The sequence below is a fragment of the Lathamus discolor genome, chromosome 9 (assembly GCF_037157495.1).
Source record: "Lathamus discolor isolate bLatDis1 chromosome 9, bLatDis1.hap1, whole genome shotgun sequence".
NCBI lineage: Eukaryota > Metazoa > Chordata > Aves > Psittaciformes > Psittacidae > Lathamus > Lathamus discolor.
The window spans coordinates 19,436,423-19,459,527 of record NC_088892.1 but is presented as its reverse complement, the minus strand read 5'-3'; the positions used below and the strand labels follow the sequence as shown (position 1 = coordinate 19,459,527).

General features: G+C 37.4%; 1 protein-coding gene across 8 annotated transcripts in view; it reads right to left on the bottom strand.

Annotated features, from left to right (window-relative positions):
• DIAPH2 (diaphanous related formin 2) overlaps nt 1–23,105 on the bottom strand; it is a 234,385-nt gene that overhangs the window by 87,648 nt on the left and 123,632 nt on the right. For all 8 annotated transcript variants that reach the window (XM_065690008.1, XM_065690010.1, XM_065690011.1 and 5 more), the window contains one exon: nt 12,283–12,448. In XM_065690008.1, coding sequence (XP_065546080.1) covers nt 12,283–12,448 — 166 coding nt within the window. The remainder of the gene's footprint in view (nt 1–12,282; nt 12,449–23,105) is intronic.

The window sequence follows — 23,105 nt, the reverse complement described above, 5'->3', positions numbered from 1 at the left end:
GCAGGCTAAATTACCTAAAAAGGTAGAGATCAGATTGAATACTGAAAAAAAAAAAAAAAAAATAGCTCTGAAATTGGCATTGCTTTTAAAGGGGAGGGGGAGGAATCAGCAATTTTGTTTGCAATGTAGCTTAACAATGACAAAGTACATAATGGTCTTCATAGGTATACACTGCACAACTATATTTATTCCCTAGTTAAAGAATAAAACCAAACTAATATAACAGTTACAAATCTGAGAAATGTCACACAGCAAGAAGCAACACACAGTTAAGAGTAAAAGCCTTCCCAGTGGCTTTAGAAAACATTCTGAGAAGTATTCATCTAGATCTGGTCTTTCAAAACACGCAAGTGCATGCAAGAACTGCAATCATTTTGAAGTGAATCTCAACAGACGGAAACATTTTAATGTAAAAAAAAAAACCTTTTTTTGACATGCTATTCATCACTCTCTGTTTTTGCGTGGTGCATAACAGCATGCAGTTTTGCTAATTCAACTGCAAATCAAAAACTTAAAGAACTGTGGTCTTCGGGGTTTCCTATTAACAATAAAACAAACCTAAATTATTGTCTCTCCTAGCAGAGGAGCAGATTCAGCAAGGAATATCATCTCTTGTTAAGAGAGCTAGTTGAAGGGGAATATAGCTTGATGTTCCCCCCTGTGTTTATTAGGATTCACTGAAGTACTCAGGATTGCCAGTTTATAGCTCAGCTTCCTTAAGAAGCAGATAAAAAATTAATGTCTATCTCATTCTGTGTGTATCTTAAGTTTTGACAGAAACAGATATTCACACACCAGCCTGGTTGTAAATAGACTCTCAAAGGTAAATTATTAAAAAACAAGAAGAAAGAAAACCTGTAATGCACAAACCTCCTTGGATATTAAAGATGCAGTTGGCTACAAAGCGGTCATGCACCAATAATGAAGGCAGCCTGCGATCCCTCATGCCTTCCCTAAATTTGCCCTGCAGCTGCAAAATATGTGAACTGAGGTTCCACTAAAAATAAAATATAATCTTTTTCAGTCATAACTCATTAGGAACAACAAACCCAGATTAACTGGAAATTAATCTACAGAAATAGAGTTAAAATCCAGCAGATTGAGCAATCAGTTTACATGTACAAAAGATCTTCCATGAGTATTCCCTGGAGGATAACATACTCAAATACATTGCTATCCTTACAAAAATAATGGAAAAGAGATGCAATGAGCTGGTATTAAACAAGTGCAGACAAATTCAATTTCCTGATGGGTGGTTATGAAATAGTAAGTAAAAAAGATGGTGTTTGGGATAGTGCCCCATGGTTCATGCATCATGAACCACGATCATGAACCACTACATCTGACATGAAATGTCTCTGGCATGCCATTACAGATGAGGATTTTTGGCAAGTGTAGCTGCTGTTGTATATTCAGGTAGGGAGAAGGGAGGTGTTGCCAGTTATCAGCTGTGTCACAAAACCACTTGAAACTGCCTAGCAGCTTAAGGTAGAAGAGGTGTTGGTGTTTACTGAACCCAGTTTAAAGCTGCACAAGAAAAGCTATATGTCTTAATTACTTAACAGCATATAGTTGAATAATTACTAAATCCACCTAATGCGGACAGATTTGGGATCGGTTTAGTATCGTCTTAAAATCAATACTTGGATAGCCAAATAAACATACATGCCTAATTCAGGTTATTCCTGAAAGACACAGAGCTGGAATACCACGCACATTAACAAAACTGTATTATTGGCATTACAACAAAAAACATACACAAAACCCCCCAGCAAACAAATATTGGTTGTTTTGGGTTCAGTCGAAGAAGAGAAACCAAGGCCCAAAGCAGATAAACCCTTGCTTTGTTCACAAAGTGATCTGTTGGATCAAGGTCAAAATCAGTATGCTGGCACGTAAAGCATTGTGTCATCACACAAGCACAACCCCTTAGATTTTTTAGCAAAAAGTCACTTTAAAGTAAATCTCTAAAGTCTGTTCCCATAAAAGCCTAAATCCAGTAGAAAAAGTGAACTTTTTTTAAGCAGCAGAACCCTGAAATACATGTGTTAGAATCATAGAATGTAATAGTTAGGGTTGGAAAGGACCTTAAGATCATCCAGTTCCAACCCCCCTGCCGTGGGCAGGGACACCTCACACTAAACCATCTCACCCAAGGCTTTGTCCAACCTGACCTTGAACACCTCCAGGGATGGAGCATTCACATCTTCCCTGGGCAGCCCATTCCAGTGCCTCAGCACCCTCACAGGAAAGAACTTCTTCCTTATATTCAATCTTAACTTCCCCTGATTAAATTTTAACATGTTACCCCTTGTCCTGTCACTACAGTTCCTAATGAAGAGTCTGTCCCCAGCATTCTTATAGACCCCCTTCAGATACTGGAAGGCTGCTATGAGGTCTCCACGCAGCCTTCTCTTCTCCAGGCTGAACAGCCCCAACTTTCTCAGCCTATCTTTTCCCAGCCTATCCTGTTGAAAGGATTCAAAGCTTCTGACTAGAAATTCCTGACAAATTTCAATAAAGGCTATGAGAATATCGCACAATATTGTGTATATTGATATAAAATATTTAAACAACAAAATAAACCGCCTGTGTTTTGCATGCTTCCTTCAGGACAGGGTTGATGGACTGTCAGGAGAAAGTGTCCTAGAGGCTGCGTGGCATTATCCTCCAAAGAAATGATGTATGTAAAAAAAACCCAACACTGAAGGGATACACTTTTCCATCTGCAATTTTTTTCTTGAGGTTTCTTACACCTTCCACTTCATGCTTCATATTATATTTTGACAGGATAATCCAATTCTATTAGCTTGCTTTGGATGTTCCTGAACTAAGCAAGTAAATATGAATTTAAGGAAGTGAATGAGCTATAATTTACTACAGCATCAGCAAGCTAATTGAAGGTGCAATAATGCAGCGATCACTCTGAAATCACAATTAAGACAAAAATGGATTCAAATTATCAAATTATCTTAATATGATATATGAACAAACAGGATGATGAGACTGTGACTATATGAAACATCCCTGTGGAGATTACAGAAAGAAGTCAGGTTCCTTCTGATCCATGAGAGAGCATTTTAGAGATAGGTTAGGTGCAGATGTAAGCATCTGCAGCCTGTAAACATCTTCTATGGAAGAATCTGCTTTAGACTTAAACTCTTGCCAAACGGAGCCACTTAGAGCAGGTAGCAAATGCTACTGGTTTACAAGGATTCTTCAACACCTGGCTTAGATTCACAGGTTAGGTATTGTGATAGTCAAAATCTCAAAACTAAGCCAAGTACAATGAGCACTTAAAATCTTCATTTAAATACTTCAAACTTCTAAGATAATGCTTGGGAATAATGACATTGCTCAGTTGGACTCGCTGCCATCAGCACCAGAGTCTGTTTAAAACTATCAAATGGAAAATTATAAAGAAAACTCTTAACCCTTTCCCTTTCCAAGATAAGGAAACTTAGCTTCGGTTTTGTCTAGATCATGTTTGCCCATTTTACAGGGCAACCGCTCCACCACAGAAACAAGTTACATTTATCAGAGAAAAACCCCAACCCTATCTGTACTGCCTATTTTCACACTTGCCTACATTTAAGTGCTTGCAAACGCAGTGTACTGCAATTCAGTTCCATTTCTTCATTATTTATTTTTACAGCTTTTGCATATTTTCCAAGAGAAATGTCATCCTTACCTTCTGCACCATGAATAGAGTAGCTACTTATCTACCAGCACTAACAGCTTGTTAATAGAGTTGATGAGTTACTGCTCTTAGGTGAATTCTTTTGCTTCTGATTCCATTACTTTTAAACTTTCCTTGCCTACATCTAATTGCTGAATTGTTCATGAAAAAAAATCATCTCCTCAGCACTAGCTGGATGCATACACTCAGATAAGAACTTAAGAGATTGATTACAAAAGGGTCTTTGTATGGGGTTTTGGGCAGGGGGGAGGAAGGACTTGCTATATACTGCCTGTTAATAAGCACAATGTTTCACTTTTGATATTACCTCTTGGGAAATTTCGCTGGAGAAAATACTTCTTGCTCATTATTCTTTATTTTTCTCATAGCTTCCTGCTAGCTAGAAACTGTTATCTTTCAGACTACATTAAAGAACTGTTACTTTTTAGGCAGAAGGGAGAATGTGTATTCCCAGACAAATAACCAGGGAAAACAATGAATACAGCCTTTCTTCTAAACCACCCCTGAATTACAAACCCAATTTATGAGTTTGAAAGCTGGGAATTTACCTTGACTAGGTATTGCATTTCATAGTAAATCACATGCTTATTATGTGTTAACTTAGGTATTGTATATTCATTGATGTACAGTATTGTAGAAAATGACCTGCTGTATTCAAAGAACATTTCAAAGTAGCCATACAAAACATACCTGAGTCATGGAGCTTAAAATTTACTTTGTACCAAGTTCCAAACAAACAAATGTTACAAAGAAGTAAAGGTCTTACAAGTACATTTATACTCAAGATGCTGAATCCACTGTGGTGTAAGATTTTCCTTATGAAGGCAACATAACAAATGTTTTATTTCTTGTCTGGTACAGGGCATCAGTCTTATAAAATCTTCAAAGATCAGGGTAGTGGTCATCCAATAACAAGCGTTCTGTTTACTAATCATACATCTTCTCATTTCAGGGAGATGTTCACTTTCTGCATTTTGTATTACAGGGTTATGGTAAAATATCCCAGACGTACAGTAGCTATCAATCAATAGCCGGTGTTGATACAAAAGGGCAGTTTATTTCACAGGTCTTTTTCAAGAACCCATCTCATACTGAGAGTTGATGAGTTACTCACATCTGCTTAAGTATTTACTTATACTAGAATACAACCTTTTCTCCCTAACTACATTTATAATGCAATTTAAAGAAGTAATTCCTTACTCGAAGAGCTGCATTAACACAGACATGAGGAAAGCAGTCACCATGGATAAAACTGTCTACCAAATATAAAAAAATATCACTTCACTGAAGGAAAAAGCTTTTCATAACAACCATGTCCATAAATGCTTGTTACTGCCTCAAATTTATCTATTCTTATAGGCATTATTACAACAATGGTTTTTAGACTCTAAATTCACCTCTAAGAATACCTGCATTAAAGGGGAGAGCAAACAAAATCAGAAATGTTTAAGAGCTGTATAAGAAAAGAACATTTCCTATCTAATGATGAAGTAAGTATTTCATACAACTTCCACAAGCTGATTAGAAGGATCTTTATGTCCATTTGCAAATGGAGGCATGACAGATCTGGTGGATATTTTTAAACACATTAGCACCTAAAAGAAACAAATATTCCCAAAGTGACAGAGTAAAAATATTTCAGATCATTTGATATAAACTCTGTGAGAGAGCAGGTTAAAGTGGAGAACCAAACCAGAAAACAACAAACTGACATCTTGCCTCAGGCAACTGATTAAGCATTATTTAATAAGAGCCAGAAATTAAATCAAACCAAAAAGTATCAGGTAGTCACTGTCTTTAAGGACAAAGAAATCTGTGTTTACTTTCAATGAGAGAAACGACAAAAATCAATAAAATGTAACAGAACATTTCTTCTTCAAAACAGTTCTAAGTATAAAAAGCATATTACTATTATTATTATTCAGTGGATGCTTTTTTCTGCAAAGAGAGAGAAAAAAAAAGCAACCCAAAAAAACCCCACTGCTACTTCTGTTTGGATTTCTGTGCAACCATCAAAGAGGAGAATAAACCTTCCCTTCCCTCCTCCCCCCTCCAGGCTTGATTTGGATTCATGTTCCGTGTGCAAAGGGACGTCATGCTCAAGTGCTTTATTTAGTTCCTGTGATATGCCTTGAATACAATGAGGTTAACAAGACAGTACAGGCATGTGGGAACTTCGAGGACCCTAAGAGGTAGAGGGGTAAAGTGATGCAAACTTTATTTTGTTGCCTCACTACACCATTGGCTCTAATTGCATTTCCTGCAAAAATGGTTAGAAAAGCCTGGGGATAAAATGGGAGCAGATAAAAAAAGTCAGTTAATAAACCTTGTTTCTTCTACCTGCAGCTCCAGGTTGGTGCACTATATTTCAGCTCAATGAACTTAAATGCCCAACGAGGAATATTTGGTCAGAAGACTGGTTCGAGGTCCTGTGAATTTATTTGGCTACTGGCCATCATATGATGAGCAGTTTTAAAGGTGTCACTTAGGCTGTGAATTCCTAATCATGTGGAGCTTTTTTCCTCCTCCTAACATCACACAACAGCCACAAAAGTCTCTCACATGAAGGTGGACAGATGTTGATAAAAAAATAAGTACAAAAGATGGATTTGGTACTTAAGAAACTTTGTATCTGGGCACTTTTAAAGACGCAACCAACAACAAAATGTGAGAAAAAAAGCCAATTCCTGGGGTAATTATCTACTGCTAGGAAGAGTATAGAAAGTGTTCCCACTGCAATCAGTGCGTCTCACACAAAGAAACTGAAAACTATCAGTTACTGCATCATTAGCCCACACTGCCAACTTGTAATTTCCTTCACTCCTCTTGTTTAGGGATAACAGAATAACAACTTATTTATATGGAAAATTTTGCTGGGAAATAACTTGAAGACAACCCACTGCACCCACAGGAATATCACTGTATTGTTGATACATTTCTATCAGAGGAATGAAGGATGAAAAAACATGACTGTTCTAGCAAATGTTTTTCTCATAGACTCTGCATGGTCTCATTCAGCCAACAACTTCTGAATGCTGAGACCATGTGGAGGTGCATTTGTTAAATATTGTTTCTGTCCAACTTGCAAAAGGCAGGCAATTAGAAAAGATAATACATGCATATGTTTTTTTTTTATTTCAAGGCATTATTTCCCATTTGATATATGGCAATTCCTCTAATGATCAAGCTCTTTAATGTGAGTTTTCAAAGCACCAGCTGTTTGCTTAACATTAAAATAGCTCGATATGAGCATTTTAAGACAATCACATCTCCAAACATATTTTTATATAGATGTACACATACACATACAAACACACAGGTAATTTTCTCATGACCTGGGATGTGCCATTCAGAATATATTTCTGATTTAATTCTTGTAGATTCAGCTTTTAAAACATTAATTTAAATTCCAACTTTTTCAAATAGCTGAATTGCATTATTCTATAACGTAAGATACTAACTGCAAATGAAAGGAAGAAAAATTATCATTACAATCAATCTATTTAGTTGGTATTCTCACTTTCACATAGCAGAACCTTACAGGAAATCACAGGTTAAGAGGAAGGAACTACAAGTAATAGCTCCTGTACAAAGGTAATGGAAGTCAGGTGAAGATTTTCTTAAGGATTGAATTCTAAGTGCTCACAAAGGCCAATTATCTCCAACTACATACACTGTAGTTTCAATTAAAACATGATGTGTATCTGCAGCGCTCATTGTTTGTAACTGACCTTCAAGGGAAACCTTCTCAAAGCACAAGTATCACCCTTCCATGACACTGAAGAGGGGAAGCAGGGGCTGGCTGGGCTGAACAGGCATCTCCTGAGGGAGCTCTGACACAAACCAGAAACATGGAAAAGCAGAAGGATGGCTAAACTACGCAGGAGGAACATTGCCCAGAGAGGGAAGCAATGAAGAAAGTGAAAGCTCAGATGGAGATAAAACTGGCAAGAGATATGAAAAATCAATGAGGAATGCTGCTACAGCTAAGAACAAAGCAAGATTAAGAAAAAGTCTGCTGCTGAATGGGGCACGGAACCTAACCTCAAAAGAGGCCGAGGTGTTCTGCACTGCCTTCATCTCAACCGTTGCCATGACTGTTTCACAGGCAGTTCAGGCAGTTGACTGATGTCATTGCAAGGCCTCTATTTCATGACAATGTTGTGGGACTCAGGGGAGCTCTCCAGTGCCTGGGAAAGGTAAATACATGCTCATCTTCAAAAGAACAAGGAAAGCTTTGTGAACTACACACTAGCCAGCTATTGCTTCTGTTTTCAGGGAGATCACGGAGGAATTCCTTCTAGAAGCCATTTCCAGGTACATAAAAAGCAGGAAGGACACATGAAACAGCCACATTGGATTTACCAGGGTAAACTGTGCCTGACAAACCTGACTGCCTTCTCTAGTAAGGCAGGCTTTGTGCATGAAGGGAAGGCAGAGGTTATCACTTAGTTTGGCTTTAGCAAAGCCTTCAATACAGTCTCCCACAGTCATTGTATCTTAACACATTGAGATATTCAAATCTCATCTGGACACGGCCCCATGCAGCTCAAACTAACTTTCACACTAGTCCTGCTTTGAGCAGGATTTCTACTCAATGACCCTGAGTGCCTTCCTTCAACCTATTTTATGATTCTGTGATTTGTCCCATCATCACACATATTCACACCAGAAATGTTAGCAACAAAACCAGAAGCAGCAATCTGAAAAGCTTCTGAACTTCTAAGCTAAAAGTGAGTAGCAGAACAAACAAGCTTTATCAATAGACAGGCATTAGCAATAACAGAGGAGAATGACAAAGAAGTCGATAATTCAAGAATATCTAGAATTATACTTGACTCATTTAACAACAGACTAAAAAACGTTAATGGGACCACTTAGAACAAGCCTGCAGGCATTGCAATAGTCTGAACTGGACAAATTTGAGATGCATGCTCCCGGGAATACTGGGAGCTGCTGTACATGCTCAGCCTTTTCTGACTCCATCTGAATTCTGATCAGTAGTTACGTTCCTTTTTACAGTAACTTCCACAGAGTAAATGAGTTTAAGAGTCTTTTTCCTTTTGGGAAACTTCTTACAAGCACCAAGATATTGCAGAAAATCTTAATTCTTTTTAGTAATCACTACTTATAGAAAAAAAAAAAAACAACCACAAAAACGAAAAAACCCAAACCACCACAAAAAAAAAAAACGAAACAAACAAACCAACCCCACACCACCCAAAACAGCCCAGTGTCCTGTGAGCATTTAATGCTTGCCCGAGGCCTTCCTCAAGTGTCTGGAAAAAATTAAATCCCTAAACAAGAGCCTTTATGCCACTAAAGTCTACAAGGCTCTGCTCTAGTGAATTAAGTAAGCCAAGAAATTCCCCAAAGACCCAATTACAATTACTACTACTACCGCTGTATATATCTAAACATCTGAATTGACTGAAAGTACAAATAATTCCCGAGAACTGACCGTATGAGGGTTTGTAACAACTCCAAAAGCAGAAAGACCCCGGGTTCCTGAAACAGCGTGTGGATTGTTGTGGGGAGTGAAGGTGATAAGATTTGCATGAAAAAGAATTTGGGAATGAGCTCTGAGGCCTTGGTGCTTGACGAGCCCTGGGGCTATGAGTTGGAACATTGAAGGACAGGAAAGGTAAGCAAGCAAGCCTTGGGAGGATGGGCCAGGATGTAGTTGTGGAGGGAATCTCAGTTGGAGGCCAGAGGATGTGCGGGTTGTGAGAGGGTCTGCCACACTGTGATAGGACTATTTACCTGGACAGTTTTACAGGGGCCAGTGAGATGGAACGTTGTATGTTTGTGCAGGTTGGGAAAGTACCGAACAAGGGGATAAAAAGGGCTTGGTGGTAATAAACGAGGATTTGAGTCTCTGCATTATCTTGAGTCCGTGTCATGAAATGCCACAGATTGAGACCTTTGCTAGGAGAAGTTCACATCTATAATGATGCCCCCTTAACACAGAAGGCACCTTAGGTCAATTAGGTAATAATACAACTATGTCTTACGGTGCATTAACTTATTGAGTGTATTTACACCACAACATGAAGGGTTTTGATGAGATGTTATCAGAATGTGACAACCTCATACCAAGGATTCCAAGAATGTGTGTGTGAGGTTACTGTGATCCTCAGTAACAAGTGACTACTAGTTCATGACTAACTACATATTGCCTACCAGAAGGAGGCCGTACTCTTGATTTGTCCATAGCTTCTCCTTTTATCAAAACTTTAAAAACAAAGTCCATGAAAACTGACTTAGTACGTAAGTGAAATATAAAAGATTAATTACATTTGAAAAGAGCAGAGTAGCTGCATTCTGCTGAAAATATCCAAAACCTGCTTGCTCCAAATCAAATCTAGCAGAAGTACTTGGCTACACAGGAAGTTTTAACTGTGCCAACCACTTTCATAACAGCCTCTTCTCCTCCTATTAAATAACAATAATGATAAAACCAAGGCAAATCTGCTGTCCGCTACTGTCTAATACTCAGCAGAACACAGGTATTTGTGCACTTACATATAAGAGCAAAGTAAAGGAGGTTCTAGCAAACAAAACCCAGGTGGTATTTCTCAGTATAAAAGTTTAGAGTGTTTTGTACAATTCACACCACTGTTCTATATACACAGAGAAGTATTTGCAGAAATAAAGAAGCACATATATGAATAGAGCATTAACCAGAGGATTATGTGTAAATAATAATTACCAGTACTTTGCACGCTTAAATCTCACAGAATTCCTTCTGCGTTAACCAGCGATCAATAAACATAGGGAAATGCGGTCATCTGGATCGCATTTCATCTCCTTATCAAAATGATTAGCAACACCCAATCAGTTATACCCACATAAAAGCATTGAAAAGAACGAGTGTAACTGAAGTCATAAGATGAAAAAATGTACCATTAATTACACATCACGTAGTCGAAAGCTCACAACACTGAGAAAAGTCAATAGTCAAGTTGTTATCACTATCCTTTTTTGAAATCTTAAGCATAGTATTTTGCTGCGAAATAATGATCTTGTACAAGGCGATTCAGTAGCCCCCCAACTCCTGAAATCAGCACTTCATTCCTACAGAATTACTTACAGATTCTCATTCTAAACTTGAAACCATGACAGCTTCCTCTGTGCCTGGAACTAACGTACACAGAGTTGTTTCTTTTCTGCTTGTGGTTCATATGGAAAGGCCACAGAAATATTCCAGCTGTGTTATTAGAAGAGTTACTGCACTTCACTTACAATGTCTCACATTTCCACACCAAAACCCTGAAATAACACTTTTTTCTCCCACTCCCCCATACTACTTTGTCACTCCAAAGCAGTATATGAATCTCTTAAAAATATTCTCCCTGGAAATTCAGTTACAACCATTGAAGAGCAAGAGGCCATCACCCAAATCCTTAGGAAGTCAAAATGAAGGGGGAAAAAAAAAGTGAGTAATTGAAAGCAGTTTCATTCTGACACACCTTCTAGAACACATGTGCCCTCTACCTCTTACCCCCTTCAAGGCACTTAGGTGCTTAAGGACAGATTTTCATCACAATACTGGGACACTGCTACTCTGAAGTCTGGTTCAAGTAGTTATAACAACAGATTTTCAAATAATTTGAAAAAGTAAGCCTTGGATTTAGGAGCAAGCAACTGCACGGGAATATCTCACTACAGCTATTCCCGTTCTTGACAAATCTTCATGCAGATGTGTTGACATACTTACTAATTATAAAAGAAATGGTGATTTGCCCATGGGCAAAAATAGAACTATTTCAGCCAATATAAAATGCATAGTTAAATATATTGTAATAGGTGTTTTCTAATAAAGTAAACTTGGCATGAGAATAATGTTTGAAGCAGTTATTCCTCCATCACACTGAAACTGAAAGTCCTCTTGATTAGATGATAAATTAATCCAGCTACTGGCAATAGATGGCTCAGTGAGCCACAGCTGTATGGGAAATGGTGGTATTTCCAAGTGATGTCAATATTCTCCAGAGACACAATGTGACATTCGAGGCATCTGTTTTCCCTGTATACTTCCTATAGTGCAGCTAATTATGGCTCCCAGGCAGCCACTAGGAAAGATGACATTAAACCCACTAGAAAACTGAGCTGTTTAAAATGAAATTGTTAAATTCCTTCATAAAAAAACCCATACCCTGACACCAACCACTGTGGATGGCTGGAAATAGTAACATAAGTGCCTAAGAGAACTTCCTGAGTTCTGCCAGCAATATCAAGCTCATATTTAAAGTCTCAGCCTTAGCATCACAGCAACATTAAGGTATCAACCAGCCTGTAACACAACATCAATGTACATACAGCCATTCAGGTCTTGATTTTAACATGTTTTTCCTAATTATTCATATGTCTGAACCCCATCCTCCAGTTGAGTTGGCAAGTTACAAACTGGAGTATGATAGCTCCCAGTGACTAACACCTAAATAATTTTGGAAACATTCATCTATTTCTTGCCATAGAACAGAACACAAAGATAACTGTGACACCAGAATTAGAGAAGAATTAAAACTGGGAGAGAGAAGATAAAAGAATATGTATAATGTTTAACAGACATTACTCACCAAAAACAGAGTTCTGAAGCTGCTCAGATCGCCAAAGAATTCTTCTATGCTTATTGCTTTGGGATCAAAGGTGAAGTATTCTCCCAGATTTTCATACAATTTAGTCATGTTGTTGTGCATGTTGGACAATTTCTCATATTGCTCTCGGGCACTCTCAGCAAAGCTGTAAGGTTTTGTTAAGGAAAATGATTCAAATGTAATCCAATCTAACAGTAAAAATAGTAAAGAAAACAAGGTACAAATGCAAAGGTTAGAACTGGAAAATATGCTAGTACAATTCTGCTTTCAAATAGGACATTTTGATGTACTAACATACCTGCAAGTTCATACCAACATACGGTGGTGCTACATTTTCCCACTAAATGATTTCTTTGCAGTGATGAAGATTTGCCATCAATAGACTACACAAACTGACCTGATAAAATTACCAAGTATCTCAGACATTTTTGTTCTAATAAACTATTAACTTTGTGAAACGCGTTCTATGAAAAGACATACTGAAAATTAGGCTCTATGTTTTAGTGATGCCATGTCCCCTACATGATGTACATATATGTAAAATCTGCATTCTGCATACCTACCAGTGACAAGATTATCTAGTATGACATCCATTTTTCTTCGTCTGTTATTACAGATGCCTTGGTGTACTCTTAAAAGCCTAGTGACGTAACTCAGCTCCTACCTCAGGCTTCCTGTAGTAGATAAACTTATTCGGGGCACGCTCTCAATACGCAATTTCACAGAACTTATAAAAATGGAATATCCACCCACCTGCCCCAGTTAACTGACAAACAGCTTTGAGAAATTATTAGCAAGAAAAACACCGTGCAACAGCAGAAGTCTTATTTTTTAAAGGAGGGAGTATGGAACTCTAGAAATGAAACGGAGTGATGCCATCCCAGCAGTCATCATTAAAAGTTTGACATAATCCTTTTAAACGGAAAAACGTGCCTTTTTTCCCCCCTACTTCAAAACCATATTTTTAGAATAATTCTTTGCAAATACAGGAAGGGTGCAAACTACTAAAGGAAATATTAGTTTTTCCCTTAAGCAACTAAGCTTTCAATCTGCTGTTTTCTTCAGTTGTGGTTGTTTATATCCACAAAGACATAAAGTCACAAACTGCTGTAAAACAAACCCAGTTAGTAAGGATTAAACTAGTTCTGCTGATGGTGTAACGGTAGCTGATGAAAGTGTTGTGCTGAACTTATCAAACCCCAAGAACAAAAGACACAAGTTATAACCCAGATTACAAAACTCATGCAGCCTGGTTCCCTGTGGCTTTCACTTGCAACAGATCTTTTCCACGCTGATCCTGATTATTAATACAGCAGAATTTGTGATTCAACCTTTACCATTACTTAAAACTTTCGTTTGAAACTCTGCCTTGCATCACATTTCTAATTACTCAGTATTTCTGAGATGCCCACCTCTCTGCAACAGAAACAACCTGAAAAATAACAAGGGGGAGACAGAGAAATCATAGAGCCATTTATGTTTGAGTTGAGGCTAAACCTTATAATGATTCTTCAGAAAACAGTCAACAGATTGCAGAATAAAGAGGAAATTCAGGGGAATATTCTGTTCATAACATTTCTCTAGTGTTTGGATACTGTTTAGTACTTTAAAGGCTGTCATTGCATGAGCTACATACAAGTATAACAAGGCTGAAATTGTCTTCCATTGAATAGAGGCCTAATATTTCAATTGGACTGTCCTAGTCTAACTGAAGGCAACGTAGTCATTTAAAAACTGGTTCTTAAAAGTATGATCAAAACCTTTATATAACATAAATTTTCCTCTTAATAAACTTATTTTCCAAGTAATCCTTTCCTCTTTGTTAAAGCCTCAGTAGCATAAAAGAAAGCTGCATTCCTTTGTTAGCTTGTAATGTTGGCTTAGAATGGCAAAAGGTAGAAACCAGCTGTATAATGGATCTTAACATATAAATATCAATATTTTGAGACACTAATATCTACCTATATAATTTTATACCAGTGCAAACACAGAGTAATGCCTATACTTGCAGTTTATTGTAACGAAGTTTAACCTGCTTGGTTAGAATCCCAAGCTTGGACTGCAAAATTGCTCATCTTAATCAACGTAAGACAAACCTGGTGTAGTTCAGTCTTCAGTGACATTTCAGTGTACAAAAGGAAATGAAAGTTTAATGGCAAGAATATATTAAATGGGCAATAATGGCAAGTAACTGAATTATTGAGCAGAGCCTCAAAATTTTAGGAAAACATGAATTGCTTTAGAGTTAGCAGACTACTGTCTTGGACAACTCTCCTACCACAGGGAAAAGAAATACGAAGGTATATAATGATACAAATTATATCTGTGGTTCCCTTAAAAACAACCTCATGGAATATAAAACCAAATTAATATACTAAAAACTACTGAAAAGTGTGAAAAAGAAAGGATAAAAGCTTTGAACATTACAGATTTGGAATCACTTGTTTGAAACAATGCTCCCAGAGTCAAATTCTCCATTCAGGCTACACATTCAACATGAGAAATAACAACAGTAACACTATAAAGGAAAACGAAAGAGATAACCACACAACACCGCTACTGAAACCACTAAATATTTTGAAGTAACACTGTAGAAACATATACCGTAATAGCAACATTATTAGTTTTTATCTAGTAAGAACCAAACTGCCAATAGGAAATACCATTAACAGATGGCTTGGAAGACAAAAGGATGTCGGTAAGACAGATGAATATGTTGAACAAAGACACAATAAAGTACTTTAACTATACCTAAATTGGAAGAAAAGTCAGTGCTGTAGAGGCAGTATTTTCCAGTCATATAGCATGTCGTATTAACAAAGTTACACTGTCACACTCTATATGCTTCATACAATCTTCACGCTCATGAAATACTACTAACTTGCAACATCACCTTGGAATGCACTACATCAAGTCATCGCGAAGACTTGGTCACTATAACTCCACAGAAGCAAAGCCATGCCTGCCCATGCTCCTTCATGAAAAAACAGTACTGAAATGCCAAAACTGTGCCTAAAAGAAATGCTTAATTCCAAGCGCTCCCATTAATAAAATTGAAATGAGTGCTGAAATGAGAGCTCAGTTAAATTATGAGTGCTCATTTAAAAACTGTGAGCAAGGTTCCATTCTTATTGCAAACCAAAAAAAGAAAATCACAGAACTATTCCATGGGGGGGGGGGGGGGGGGGGGTTGGAACTGGATATCTTGAGGTCCTTTCCAACCCTAACTGTTCTATGATTCTATGATTACGTGCAAGGACATTTGTTCAACGATGAGAAATTGCTTTATTCACATACACACTTCTTTCATAGCCATAGGAAACTACTGAGCCAAGACTTGCCTGTAAATGCTACTACTCATAAAAACAAAAAAATAAAACCAAAACAACAAACAAAACAACATCAAAATAACTGTTGTCCCCAAAAAGCCCTGAACCACCACTAGGAAAGACATTTCATCTTCAGTACCATACCTGTCTCCCCAAGTTCACATAAAGCAAGAAAAATGGATTTGTAAATCTGAATATACAGAGTTATTACTTTACTACAATTAGGAACTACACCACTGCAGTGACCTAATCACCATCTAGGTAAATTTATACATACAACCCTTACTGGAAGGTTTTAAATACTTCTTTGATTGGTTTTTAGGTAAAGTTTATGCCCTTTAAGCCGTTTCCTTACTGCAGAGGGCAGCTACACAAAACCACTCTGAGTGTCACGATGTGTTATTAAGAGTTTAAAATTCACAGGTGTCCTCTGAAAGTGCTCTCCTATTTCACTGGTTTTAACATACTGCCCTGAGATTAGTAACTAACTAAATCACTGCTCAGTAACTGGTACCAGAACATTAATATATGCTTTCCCATGCAATCCAGTAAAATCCTCTGCACTGCACATCTCTAAAGAACTCTCCAAAGAAAATTAAAATGCAAACAATTAACAACAGAAAATCTCATGTCTTTCGAATTACAAAGATAGAGGTAAATTCAGACCATTAACTTCCATTATTCTTAGTGATTTATTAAGTTCTGTTGCCAAATTTCGGTTATCTACTAATGATACTTTTTCCTGACTCTTAACAGTTAAAGGAGAGAATGGGAAACCACTACACTTCTTTATATATACATATATATATATACACACACAATTTTATTTAAGGATTTTGTTTATGCATTTGCATCACAGCTGCTGCAAACTTAAGCTTCCATCCAGTTCTGTGGTTTGCTTGACAATGACCACTACAAGGAAAAGGGGGAAGAGCCGTTTAGATACCCAGAAGGATTTCCGCAGTGAGAATACGAAGTATGGTGTCAGTAGCAGAGTACAGGTAAATATTAGCACAGCTGGATAAAGCCAGCTGTAAGGACTGAAAACATCTTTTCTGTAAGTAAATCAATTATTTTTTACACTTTGAAATATGACCAGATGAGTGCAGTTTGCTGGCATTTCAGAGCAATGCCTAAATTAATCCACTTCATTAAGCAAGCAATGGATACAAATGTTACCATGACACTATGCTACCACATTGTGTCAGAGATAAAGAATCACTAATTACCATCAATAGCAGAATTGAAGCCTTTATGTCCTTAGTAGTACCACTACCATAGTACTTCCATGCTTTCTACTGGTTTCTTTCACGTAAACATGAGAAAAAAAGATCGGAGAAATGAAGGTTAAAGACCTCAAATCAGCTGGAGGGAAAAACCATTTCTACCATTACATCTGCTATGAATTTCACATCAACATATCAATTACTTATATAATAGCTAATAAAGTACCTGAACACACAAAAAAACACACTTGCCCCAAGGCAGCACCTATTACTGACACATTTACAAGGAAAATTAAAGCCAACACTGACAACTTGGCATTTGTCAACAATAAATATGCCACAGTAGAAAGAACATTGTCAATTCACTTATATAATGACAAAAGCACTGGTGTTCCAGCAGTGAGGGAGGCCCCACCCCAGGGCACACGGTCTCTATAAAAATGGAAATTAGAACAACAGAGACCAGAGTTAATGTCTTTGATACCTCCAGAACAAGAACAAAAAGGGGATTCCTGCCAGAACCTTCTGAACACTCTCCAGAAGGATCTCATAGGCTGAAGTTCGTTTTGTCATGTCCTTCCAGCTGCTGGTTACAGGAAGCTGAAATGAGGTGAAAGCACCATTCCATTGGGAGCGTTTTTCATGTAATGCTTGATTCTCACAAGTTTGTGCTGACACAAAAAAACTCCATCTAAGAAACAGGCAGCTGGCATTACGCTACAGATGGATTAACTCCTAACAGAGAACAAAACCACAGGGACAGACGAAAATAAAAGCCCACTGAGACCCGAAGGGGAAGATGTTCTCATTTATTAATATACTAAACCTAAAGCAAAAGAGTCCAAGTATTTAGCATATTATATAAATTGGCACTAATGAGGAGGTAAAAAATAATCAGCCTGGGTTTTTTGGGAGTCTGGAAAGCAGAGCCACCTGACCTGCATTTGTTTAAATAGACAACCGATGCATTTTCCATCTACCTTCAGTTTTACTGACTCTATCAAGGATTCTTATTTTATTTCTTATTCGCGCTGACCTTAATACTGATTAGACAGAAACTGTCCTCAAAAGAGAGCACAGCAGCATTTAGAACAGAAACATGGCTTCATTCTAAATCTCTATATGATTACCTTGACATTTGTCCACACCAGCCTCCTTAGGTGCGTTTTCTTTTGATTCAACAGTCAAGGCAATGTGTGTTTGTTAGCTTTTACTTGCAGGTTGATAAATCTGCATTGACAGCAAGAGGCCCATGAACTGTATCATTACACAACGATAAAGCCCCAAGCCCTAATAATCATAAATACTTCAAGACTGAAAATATATGTCAACATGTATTCTTCATGCTTTACTAAATTTACAGCTTCACATAATTCAGAGTTTGTTAGCAATTCCTAACTCCTGAGGACTCATTTGCTGTCTGAAAATTGACAGTTTCCATCTGAATGTTGTGTCTCAGATAATACAGTTTAATTCCAAATGGATTATTAATATTTGCATGACAAATTACACGTTTGAAGGTTTCTCCCCTGTCCTGAGCAGAACTCTCGAATTAACACCAGCAGTACTTCAAGCAGGAGGGAATACAGCCATGTATCATAATGCCACTTTATTATTCAGGAGACACACATACACACTACAACTGTTTAAATGGACAGATACACCTGGAATATCTGGAACAACAGCATACCAATAGTTGATATTTTGATAAAATTACAGCTTTGTTATTAATCCATCGTAGATGATATACATTTTAACAGGGTCAAACCAGCCTATCTTTACTGTGTATTCCTCTCTTTTGAAGAAACATAAGCTATTTTTACTTCAATTAACTAATTGTCAAACAGCTCAATCCACAATACGTTAGTACAGACACTGTGGGAAAAGCTAATAAATGTGCTGAAAAACTGCCTATTCAAAAGCTTGAAAGTAAAATCATTGGAGCCTAAAGTGACATAGTTGGGGGAGAATTAATTAGGCAGAAAAAATAATGTAAGTAACCACACAACAGCTGACTGCTGTTTGTATGCCTTTACAATGTATGAGATAAAGCATACAAGAGTTGGATTAAAACACATTTGTGACACCACTCACCACCGTGTGGATCATCAGACCTGCTTGTAAATTAACCTTATTCATAGGTAGCACTTGACATCCTCAGCAGTAAGGAATTAGCCACAAAAGGAAATTAAGTGTATGGTAGAGCAGCCAAGGAATCAGAAAGCAGTTTAGTAGATTCAGCTTCCACAGAGGGCTCTGCATTTATACCTAGGGGTGCTTTAAGGGAAATACACAACCTACTGCATGTTTGGCCTCCTGTATTTCTGGGTCTGAATCAAATGTTGAGTAACAGCCAAGGTGAGCTTAAATGGGTGGCTGAGCACCAGAAATGGTTGTCCAGAGAGGTTATAGAATTTTGGAGATACTCAAAAGCCATCTGGGTACAGCTCTGCAAGCCTGCTCTAGAGCAGAGGGGGTGGACAAGATGACCTTCAGCAGCCCATTTCAACCTCAGCCTGTGAGGCTGGGCAATCCAAATGAGCAAGGCTTTGGTTACTCCGTTTATACACCATTTCAACTCCAAAATATAATATCTCAGTTTCTTGATACATAATGCAACTTCATTCCGTTAAAAAATCCCAAATTCACAGTTAAGTTCTACACACCGTACTTTACCCAAATATAGCTTTTCCTACTCCAAACATGCCAAAATTAAATCAGATTGAGAACTGCTGAGGAGAAACATGAAACACTAAGAACAAACCAGTTGTCAGAATCCTCACTATGAACTATAAACATGCAGTTTTAAAATTACCTTGCTGAATAGTTCATTATTTCAACAAATCAAATAGTATTTATTATTTAAACTTGTTTTTCAATAAAGCCAAGTATTTTTATTATCATCACAATTTCACAAGATGCTAATAATTCAGCTAAGGCAAGCATAAGGACCAAATAATTGAATTTCTGTATCTGCGTGGAGTTTGATTTAGCTTCCTATCTGCACTTAAGCCAACTCACTGTCTGCCTTGACAAAAAAGAGCCAAACCCACGCTTCAAACTCATTTGTGAAAATAACGTAATCCCTTGGTGTGATCCACCTGAAATTAAAATCGTCAGCAGTCTGCTCGCTAATGCATTGCCGTACATTGTTCATACAGCAAAACACTCCCTTCTCCCCTCCCCACTACACTTATCTACTACTAATATTAAAGAAATACACTTCAACAAGAATATTTTTTGATGTTTTCCAAAGTGTTTTTTCAAAACTCTTGCATAGCATTTTAGAGCAGGATTCTGTCTGAAAGAACCACCAAACAAGGCTAAAACATGTTTTCTATAGCTAAAAGAGAAAGTTTGATTCAATAGCATCATCTTTAATGAAGGATGTACCACTGCTCTTAGTTTCTAATCTCCAAGCTCATTCATAATGGAGCATTCTTTGAACTGAACTGGAGAAACGCAAACAGAACATATTAGCTGAAGACAGAAATACAGCTTTAATAACAATAAGTCATTTGCACTGATAGCTTTATATTCACCTGCTATCAGTATGTAAACAGATGCTGACAACTTCATCATTCACACTAGATACATAATGTATCTCTGTGACTGCGCAGAAGACAACACGTCTTGAGCATACACAGATAATTATGAATCACAATTATATACCTAATGTCTTCCTGATGGTGAAAGCCTTTGAAAATATCAATAATAAAGGAATTGGCAGGAATCTTTATTGAAATACACTTATTCTACCCAAATTGGAACCGAAAAAAACCAAGACCCAAAGAAGGAGCCCCATTCCATGAGTTTACACAAAATCATTTACTTCTAAAGAGCTTCAAGACTCACTAATGAAATACCCATAAAAAGCCCCATGTACGAATTTCTTTCTCATTACAAAGCAAATAACCTCATCATTCAGCATTTGACAGAACAGCCCAGGAAAATACCCTAACAAAACAAGCCAACCGAACTGCAATAGCTCTTTCTCAGTGACTATTCAGCATTCCCTGGCCTTCATTACACTAGTACCTGAAGAAGCCATTAGCTATTAGAATTATTTGGCACAACTGCATTCACCGTGCACAGACACGATTTCAGTGTTTGAGTTCATGAAAGTGAAGCACAGAAAGATCATCACCAGGTGATAACACTTGCTGTCATCTGCTCCTTCTCCCTCAAGTGCAGAATCATGATTGAGTTCACGTTTATTAAGATGAGGCTGACTTGTCCCTAACTGGCCATAAAACTTCCATCTTGAGAAACACTAGAAGAATCTGTCAATGTTGACTCACTCCTAGCTCTAAGCAATCATATCAATTCCTAATTTTCAGGAGTTCAAGCTTCTCAATAATGAAAAGACTATTCCCATTGATTCTACACACACCACTTGACTATGCACAAGAGAGAGCTTATGTCAACATCATTTCAATACTGCCTTTTTATTTGTACTTCTGTTAATCAGGATGCAAAGATCAGTGCTCGTTTCTCCACAGCTCCCGTAGGAACTCTCCAGGCAAAAACTGATAAACAAGTGCCTGTTGTATAAAACACTCAGTCCAAGGAACAGAGCTCCACAGGCTGATTCTTACATTGGTTTCTACTGGAAAAGTCTGCTCAAAGGCTTCCAATGCCAATTTAGGAATTTCCTGTGGTAGAATGAAGAAAACTTGAGAAGTAAATAAGAGCATGCAGCTCCCCGAATAGAAAACATAAAAGCAGCATTTGGAAAGCCACAGGCTGGAAAGAAAGGAAAATCTTGTCTATCTTCAATAAAAACATTTATAACAAATCTAAAAAATCCAAAGTTAGTGCTTGGTATTAACCTAAATTTGCTTCAAAAGAGAAAAATAAAGCTGATGACCTCAGAAGTTGAGTTTTCCCCCCCACTTAAATGTGACAGGGAAAAAATCTCCAAAGTCCATACTCTCATTTTCAACAGAAGACAGAAAAATCAAACCAGTTTCTAACAGCTAGAGAACCCCTGAAACAAAACAAACCTTTCATCTTAGCAAAACCAAACCTTATGTCCATTGATGAAGTCACCAGAATTTTGAAGTTGCTTTTGCAAACCATGCCAAGAAGAACTGAACTGACTGCCACTGCCTGACATGTGAACAACATCCTTGAAAGCAGATGGCAAAACGCCACTCCTGAAAGAGATGTGCTATTTAGCTCCATTTGTTCTGAAATGGAAGTTGTGAGAGTTGTTAAAAAGAAGGAGAAAGAACGTAGCAGCTGAAGAATGCAACAGATACAGGTAGAGATACCACTTCACACCAGCATATATTGGTTATACGTTTCACAATCTCCCCTTGCCATCTTCAGCCTTTTTAACCCACAGCACAAACTTCAGTGTGATGATGGTATGACAAGGGGGTAATTGATGGAAGTGCTAGAACAGATATGAGGTGACAGGACAGAAGAAAGGCAAAGAGAATCTTATAAAATTACAGAAGAATGTAAAGAAATCTCCAGTCCATTATTCCACTTTGTTAATGCTTTACAGGTTATCTTCCCATACTTCTACAAAATTCATAGATGTTTGCTTCGATCCTTCAAAGTCATGGATCACATTTTTACCTGGAATCCCATACTGAGAAGTCTGAAAAGTAGCTGCTCCCTACAGGCTTCATGCAGGTGTTTTTCTAGTACCTTTTACAACAGAAATCATCTAGATCTTAAACCAAAGTGCTACAAATAAGAATGGAGTTTAGAAGAATTTGAAACCCTACAGAGAGTGGTACTTGCAGCTTTCTCAAACTCAAATCTCTCATGTTTTATGGTGGCACAAAATTAATCATAATCACCATTCATGCATTAATTAGAAAGCAATGCAGAAGACATGATAGTCAAGAATACATCAAATAAAATGTTGCAAGAGTAATGGATTTCTAGTATAGCTTCCCTGGAGAACAATTAGATTAAAATCTCCACAGATGAATAAGAACAAGAGAGAAAACAGCTAAAATAAAGCTAGTACAAACAAAATGATTCTGCAAAATTTGTTTTGCATATTATATTCAAATTAATTAAGTGTGACTTTCAAATAACACAAAGCATTGACAAACCATGTTGTAACAGCATTAAAAAAATTAGATGTTGATACCTATATCACCAAAGCCATCGGGAAGGTAGCCACTCCTAGAAATATTGTATTACCTTTGGAACACACAATGAGATGCCTTAAACAATAATTACAGCTTTGTGTGCCCTAAATCTTTCAGAGAAACTGCAATCACAT